Source organism: Ruditapes philippinarum, unplaced genomic scaffold, assembly GCF_026571515.1.
Source record: "Ruditapes philippinarum isolate M1 unplaced genomic scaffold, ASM2657151v2 ctg1763_1_1_1_1, whole genome shotgun sequence".
Lineage (NCBI taxonomy): Eukaryota > Metazoa > Mollusca > Bivalvia > Venerida > Veneridae > Ruditapes > Ruditapes philippinarum.
Window position 1 is genome coordinate 90,651 of NW_026866076.1, and position 8,679 is coordinate 99,329.

At 31.2% G+C, this 8,679-nt stretch overlaps 1 protein-coding gene across 1 annotated transcript; it reads left to right on the forward strand.

Annotated features, from left to right (window-relative positions):
* Positions 1–411: 411 nt before the first annotated feature.
* LOC132731206 (uncharacterized) lies at positions 412–2,969 on the forward strand. The gene is made up of 3 exons (XM_060717340.1): positions 412–766; positions 1,780–1,866; positions 2,358–2,969. The coding sequence occupies exons 1-3, from the start codon at positions 460–462 to the stop codon at positions 2,771–2,773; spliced, it is 810 nt and encodes a 269-aa protein (XP_060573323.1). The 5' UTR covers positions 412–459; the 3' UTR covers positions 2,774–2,969.
* Positions 2,970–8,679: the final 5,710 nt, after the last annotated feature.

Here is an 8,679-nt window from a genome sequence, read left to right on the forward strand (position 1 = left end):
CTGAATTGCGTAAATCTAACATCAGTTACAATACATTGACCAAAAAACATACCCAAGTACTAAAAACTCAAATACTTTCATGTTGTCTAGTCAGAAGGACTGTCATAAAACACTGACGTTCAACTCGTGCAACTTCGCTGAACAGATGTATTCAAACTATAACGCGAAATGTTCCAAAATTGAACAAGTGTGAACGCGATCGGTGTTCTCTTTATTTACAGTGTTGGAAGGGCGGTCTATTTAAAGAAAAATCAAACTGTTTTCCTCAAACTGTATCTAAGGGATTTCCTTCGATACCGTATTTCAGTGCATTTATGCTAAACAACTATACTAAAAATCTTATAACGGGCCTCATACTCAAATAACAACGCAGATTCCCTTGTATAAATACAATTGTTTCCCTCAGCGAGTAAGATTCAGATACCTTTTCTGATTTATTTTCCAACTGTCCTCATCAAAATGGGTTTCTCATTATTATTTTCATTTGTTATTGTCGTTGGAATATATAGTTATAATTTTTCTGAGGCTAGAGAGCCTGTATGTTCTAAATTTGCATATGAAGAACAACTTTTAGAAAAAATGATAAGGACTGAAATTAAGGTAGAAACAATGGTGAATGAAATTAAGAAAACTGAGGATAATGTCATCAGTACATTAGGTGACATTAAACAAACAGTTTCAGATTTTACAGACATGTTTGCAGACTTGAGAGGAAACATAACGGACGAGATGTTAAAGAGAAATGACGAGATAGATAGGAGAGGAGGTAAAATATTAACATCAAATCTACATGGTTAGAAAGTGATATGTGTACACTGATTGTTGTTTAGGTCTAAATCAATATAACGTTATAGTTCGCATAGCTTTATTAAAACTGAAATGAGATATGATAAATGCGTGGAACATTTAAAATTCAAAGAGTCATAAGCCTTAAAAAAGAAGCTATTTCATACACCTGTTACAATGCTGACATATTTATCAGACATTTATGTCTATAGACATTTTTGTCTATGTTAATAAACGGTAGAATATTGCATAACTTTTATTGATGCAAGTTATAAATAGATAAAGGGAAAACAAAATAACAACAATAAAATGGTAAATTTTTCCATGTAAATTTTCATAAAATTGATTGATGATTAACAGCCCCGTGCTAAACAATGTGCAGCATGAACATATATAAAATTTATAAAAGTACATCAGTTAATTGTTACCCTTCTGCCTTATTGTGTCGTGAGCCTTTCTCTAGCTCTTGCATCAAAGAAAACTGCTGTATATTTAAATTAGATATGTGATTTGTATGATTTGTATACTTCTGATCTATACAAAACATGATTTACAGTAAACATTAAATGTTAAATGAATAATAGTAAACATTTTTGTTGAATATACCAAAACAAACATATCTCCATGAAGGAAAACGCTGACTCATCACATTAGTTTTTCTTATTAGGAAACATATTCCCTGACTATTCATTACATTTATTCTATATTGAATAACCTTATGAAATGGCTATTTTGTTAGCCAATAGAGCATTGAAATTTGATTATGGAATGTGAGCGAAGACAATCAAAATATCTGTTAGAATGCTGGATGTTTTTCTTCCCTTAATTCTTTATTTCAAAAGTTACACTACCGGCTATATAAAACTTAGTTCCGAATCAAGTTCCGTGTTATCAGCAACACTTTCTACATGCAGTCAATATGTACACAACATAACATTTATAACACTTATTGAAATTTGGTGACAGTAATTGTACCTTGATACGTTTTTACAGAATCCTTCAAGAAGTTATTTGAGGAGACCAGAACCAACCTCATGAGTGACATGGAAGCTAAAAGAGAAGAACTTACTCAACTTCAAGGTATTTTTTTCTCATTCTACATCCACGGGATGATAATTTTCCAAACTGTGTTTCATAAAATCTTATTTAATTATTCAATTGATTGTTTTAAAGTGAATTCACGTTATATAATACATCAATAGTCAGTTTGAATGATTAAGAGTTTAACTCACCTTTTGCGTTAACTATAAACTATTATTGCCATTATCTTTAAACTTATTTAATTACATGTACATATTCTAATTTTGAAGTCATATCATCATCTTTATTTTACAAAAATAGTTCTATTATAGCTCTAAAAATATCATGTTTTACACAGATATTCATAAGATATTTCCAAAACGCTTATATTACAAACTGAATTTTAAATTATAATCAGGAAGTCTGGCTATTCTTTATATATAACCATCGACGATTGATACGCATAACAATTCTTCATGACCAGATATACAAACACAAAACAAATCATAACGAAACAATGTACTTACTTACTTACTTTTTTCTATACTCAGGAAAACTTGAACGACTTCCGATTGCTTTCCATGCACACCACGTGGCAGATTTGCTTCTTGATACTAAAGATGAGATAATTATATTTACGAAAAGCCTGATTAACGAGGGAACAGGCTACGACACTTCTACTGGAATATTTACAGCACCCGTTGGAGGAATATACCAGTTTGTTGTTCATACATGCGCTTATATCAAGAAACATGCTTTTATTGGTCTGGTGTTGGAAGGTACAGTTATTGCAGCAGATTCAAACTATGATGGGGATTATCACACCTGTAGTACTGTTGGAGCAATAGTGAGAGTAAGATCGGGTGAAAAGGTTTGGGTCAAATCAACATCGTCAGCTTCTAACCGCCAGCTATGTCAAAGCTCAAATATCATGAACACATTCAGTGGAATACTTGTCAATAATTGAATGATTAAATCATCCAACTTTTTTATATGACATTATACAAGATAATCGTATATCTGATTTTTCTTAACAAATATTTATCTGAGGAAGAATATATTTTGATAACAAATCTTGAAAAATATAATATTTTGCTGTGTTTATAAGTAAATATATACCACTATATTGTCACGTTTTCAAATAAATATAGCATGTACGCATTTGTTCTTTTTGTATGTTTTTTTTTTCTTGGCTCACAATATCATCTGATGAATTTTACGCGTTATTACATGATGGATACCCAAAAAACATCAATATTATAAACTAAGACTTAATCCTTACTTTGAAGCACTGTGCACCAATTGATTATTTTCTGCAAAAGTTTGTTATGGTATATTTTAACTAGATATATAATATCCAATGTTTTAATGAGCTTTTGGAGGAAACAATGAGATATGTGTGTGTGTCTGGATGTTGTTGCAATGACAGATAAGTCTTAATAACAACCTAAATGTAATTAGCAAATTTTTCAGCAAAAACAGTGTTTCAAATTATAATGAAGTAATGGAGAACACAAACATTTTTTGAAAGTAAGGTTTGAAAATTCATATTCTTTTTTTCATGTTAAAATATTAATCACATACCCGTGGCACTTTTGCGACTCATTGAAAATGTTTTTCATGGCTGTTCATCAATTTTGACGTGAGGTTGTTTACGTTATACAGAACATAATAGAACAAAACAGAAATTGTATTACTTGGTTTAGGAATAACAAGCTCATTACCATATTACATATACATAGACAAACACATCACATAAAACATAAATGACAGATGTCATTGTTATATCGGTAACATGTCCCTGGGGGCCGAGATCCCAGATAGCAACACAGTGTACGTTTATTCACTACGAGCGAATATTGTACGCTACTTGTTATTTAAGAGGCATACACAGAGTGGCTATGTAACACGATACATATATCTACATCATCATAATTATATTGTATGGATACTACAGACAAGAATATATCATGATATAAAACTAGAATATTTTGGTTTTTGAAATGTGAGAATGTTTACGTAAAAAGCATTCAAATACATCTCGTTTAATGACAAAGAATTTGTCTATCTTTAGCTACAATGCCTATCAATACAATCCAGAAACAGAAATCTATGACAAATGAAGAGGAATAACTTAAGTAACTTAACGTAACACATATTTTAGCATTTACTTCCCTTTAATAATAATTATTGACTTCATTTCTGCATGATAAATGAAATTTACTGATTGTTGACCTTACTTTATACAGACATAGTAAAGACGCGCTAAATATCAGTAATATACATCAAGAGATTAAATGAAAGAAATATTTTTTCTGTGTTTTTAAATAGAATATTATAATCGTGTAGCTTTATTACTAAATCTTTTGAACTCTTTTTATATACTCGACAGAGGCTCGCTTTAACTAGTTAAAAATTCAGTAGTGAACCTTTACTCATTCAATATGTTCTATATAACTATAAATCACCCGGTCCAATGGGCCTATAAGTTACCAGAAATCATATAATAATGTCGTCATTATGTATTTACATATAAATTATTGATTGTTTTCAAATACCATTTGAGTCAATGTGTTTATTACTGAAAACTTAAGAAGAGCGATTAGTAAATAAGATTTTTGATTCTCGATTATAGTTTAAGGAGTATGTTTCGCATGATTTTCTTGTGGTTATATTATCGCATTTGAATAAAGTTGTCTCCGAATCATTAATATCAACATCTTTAAGAAGTGTAATCGAAAAAAGGAAAGAAAAAAAAGGTCTTCATTTTAAAGATTCTAGTTTATCATGTACAATGATTCCGCTAATTATTACACACCTTTCATGTGTAATACTACACTAATTTAAATGGAATAAATTGTATGAAGTATGAGTGTTCTTCTGTCTAATATTACAAAGGAATACACGTATTTTGTAAATATGCTTGAGTAAATAACGATAACAGTATCTTCAATAGTAAATAAAACTCTCATAGTAATTGTAAATAGTGCATATGGCAATTTACAGTCAAGACATCAATAAATCTAGATTACATTACAGTCTTATCATATCGTATAAAATTTAGTTCGTCTTTCATAAGTGAATAGTATTTGGTTCAAATACAGTACATTACAAAACGTCTGTAGAGATAAGCACTTACAACAAATTGAGCACATATTCTTGGAAATTCACAAATTAAATGTTTTAATTTGCAATCGTCTGCAAGGTTCACAAAGTCTTGTGAGAGAAATATGTTTCAAAATATGTTTGTTCTATATGGCACAATGTTAGAAGACACGTTTTTCGTCTTTTTTGTTGTTTACAGTGCAAAATCTACAAATCCTTTGTTCAACAATTTTTCCTATATAGCGATCAATTTTCTATTCTAAGAGCCAATATACCGTTTCTAATTTAGCAAAATAATTAACGTTCATATTTTGTAAGATTCAGATTTGTACAGTTTTCACATTCATTGTTTGATTAAAAAGTTCTCAATTTTGCAACAGTTTTGATTTCACTTGACTATTTTTCTGAGTAGAAGTAAGTTATTCTATCACGTGCGTCGACAGTGTAATCGTTGATCGAGAATCAAAAACTTCTCTTAATTCAATGTTATCGACGATTCGTAATGTCACTGGAACAATAGATGTTTTCCGGAACTCGGTACATGTGACTTTTTCCCAGGCAATTCGTAGGTACCAAACTTACCGTTATAGCTTCATGGTGCACTACCCGTCACGATACATAAGTCAACCTGTTGTATTATTTTCGAAACTGTATCTGTAAAAGTACTGTATTAATGCCAATTTTGCAATAGTTATCACATTCTGTGCAGTCTGTTTTAAGTGATATTATTAAGTGCATTTTTACAAAAACAAACGTCTAACTTTCTTATTGAGATGTGTTAAACACAGCTACTCATAATCAGCCCATCAGTACATCTATTTTGATTTTAGTTTCTTCTTGATTTATAATTTAATTAATGCTTGATAATTTATTCCACCATGCTTCAATCAATTCCCCTGTCAAGCAGAAAGGATCAAATGCATTATTACACAATATGTGCACAGGATCGAAAATGAATGCTTACCCATCTTATGACGTCATATATGACGTCAAAACACAAATGACACCATGAAACTTACTTCTACGCTAAATGTTGTACAACATTTTTGTCATAAATTCGTTTATATTTAAGCATGTTAAAATATAATATTAGTAAGATAGTATGAAATTAGGTGCTACCTATGGCGCGGAAAGCTGTTATGAGTTATGATTTTAGAAGTACATGTAAACCAGATCTTTCTTGCAGGTATATTGTACCGTAAACAAAACGAATAAATTGGTGGTGTTCAACCTATCATCGGAGCGTTCGGAATATTCCGAAAATCTCCGAACGTAAAGCGGGACCACTGCGCATGCGTCGGCGTTTTGAAAATCCCCAAACTCCTCACAGCGGTTACGTCACGCTTTGCTACTTTAACTGTAACTTTTACTGTAAAGATCAGGGGAAGTAACTGCTGGGGGAAGTTTGGAAAATCCCGTCCGCCATTTTTGTTAATCACATATGTTAAATTAGCTTTTTATATTTATAATCGTTACTATAGTTCTAATCAATGAAATGCATGTTTATTTTCTGAATTTGTACATCATTCTTTCACCGGAAGAGTAATTTAGCATGCGTCTTCTAGCAATAGTGTGAACTATGTAGACGCTCATTAAAAGCGCACTGATAGCTATATTTAGCTCAAAAGGATTTCAATATGGCGGCGCCCATTTAACTTAGGATTTTTCACAGCTCATTTGGTATAGGATATATTTATATATATTGAAATTTTCATTTACTTTTAATTTGATTTCATGTGAATTGATACGCGTCATGTACATATTATCTAAGAGCGCTAAAGCCCTCGCGGGGCATTCGGCCTCGCTCGCACCTTCCGCGTATTATTTTTCCTGCATTAAGGTATAATAATGCATGGTTGATCGTTAATTTTTTTTAATTAAACACTCGCCTGTTGGTCTTTGTAATTATATGCATGTGCATTTAACTTGATTTGTGCATTTTTCTACAACTATGCACTCAACATTGATATCTTTTTCCTAAACTTCACCAAAAGTTTATAGAATCATGGGCATGTGGTCTAATGAAAACGCCTCCGTGGTTGTAGGGTTAGAGTCGATGACTTCTTATCCAGTTACCTCTCTGGCATGGGTTCTATCCCCGGGAGATGCATTGGTAGTTTAGCACGGAGGAAGGTTGTCTAGTACTGGTGTTACTCTCCAGGAACGATAGTTAGGAAACTACCGGCCTATATGACTGAAATACTGTTAGAAAAAGGCGTAAAACGAAACAAACAAACAAACAAACCTAAAGAAAATTCTATATAACGTAATATTTAAGTATCCCGACATAGAGGAATCAGCTCATAGAAACGTTCTAGTTATGTTGCTTTCTGGCAATTCGTAAATAAATAGTGATTGTGTATTACATTTTGAATTCGAAATACTACCTTATGTACATTTTGCTACTTTTGTGACAACTAAGTTTTCATTCAGCTTTCATTCCTTCCTAGTCACAAGCATCTTACAAACTCTAAAATCATTATTCAAACCCCATCAAATTCGTGTATGTCGTTTCTAAAAGGGTAAACATTTATTCGTTTCAAAAGCATAATGTGTCTTTAAGTAATTAGCAAATGTAAATGCAAAAGAAAAAAGCTTACAAGTGTTAAGAAATAGAAAAATGTATTTGAATTATATTGTAATGCAACTTTTTCGGCGGCATACATACTTTTCTATTAATGTGCAGAATGTACAAATCTTTAAACTGTAAAAAATACGCTGTTATCCATTCGCACATGACAATGTGAAATTAACGCACGGAATTAAGTGAACTGGCTATATCCTTACAGGTCGTTAGATAATTTACGCTTGAATTATGTACAATGATTGAATAATTGAAACTTAAGCCAAACAGAATTTCCCATGACACCATGGCAAATTTCTTAACAAAGTGTTTAAGATAAAAACAAAGCTTGAATGACTAGGCCCAGTAATCATGACGAACTAATAAAATAACAATTAGGGTAGATATCATTTAACTTTTCAGACATACAGGCTTTCATTACAAAGGTCCGGGAAGGGGTTTGAAATTTGCAAAATGGTTTTAAATTTCATTTGTCAGTCATTCATTTGCGTCCGTTTGAACTTTTATACAAAAAGTAAACCAGTTACCTTTTTAATAAAAAATAATTAAGGAGTAAATAAATTAAGTAAATAAATGAACATCATCAAATAAACTCTTGCAAACCAGCAAAATAACAACATACACCAATACGCAGCTATAATCAGTAAATTCAGTCTGCATATTATGTATAAAAAGAGGTATTCCGTTAGCTGACAAATGGTCTCGTATTGTGATGTTCATACACGGATGAAATGTCTTCAAATGATACAAATATAGACTATTTAAATTATTTTGAATAAATTGTAACAATAATATAATACATTTATAATGTTCTAAGGTGTACAATTTAGTTATTGTACGGTTTGAAATGTACGAAATACTTAGTTTGAAACAATACAGAACTTTTTTTCTCACAAAAAGATAAAGATGAAGTCAGCTTTAATAATAAATATCTTATTATGGCTGTTTATTTTAATTGTATATGTGCTGCATAACTCGATTGTTGAAATATTATTTTCAGAAAAGTAATTGTGATATAAAATATCAAATGCACTGTGATACCTGTACATGTTTCTCCAGTTTTGTTCTCCATGCAGTTGTGCTTTAATATGCATAAAACGGGCCTCATATTCATACAGATATATTTTCCAAATATATATAACAGTTTCTCTCAAGGGTTCATTCAAAGAGCTTCTCATATTTGA

Bases quoted from the DNA above. Each gene is read 5' to 3' on its own strand.
- LOC132731206 (XM_060717340.1), top strand. From the start codon at position 460: ATGGGTTTCTCATTATTATTTTCATTTGTTATTGTCGTTGGAATATAT. The intron at 767-1,779 runs GTAAAATATTAA...ACGTTTTTACAG, and splicing joins CGAGATAGATAGGAGAGGAG to AATCCTTCAAGAAGTTATTT. The intron at 1,867-2,357 runs GTATTTTTTTCT...TTCTATACTCAG, and splicing joins AGAACTTACTCAACTTCAAG to GAAAACTTGAACGACTTCCG.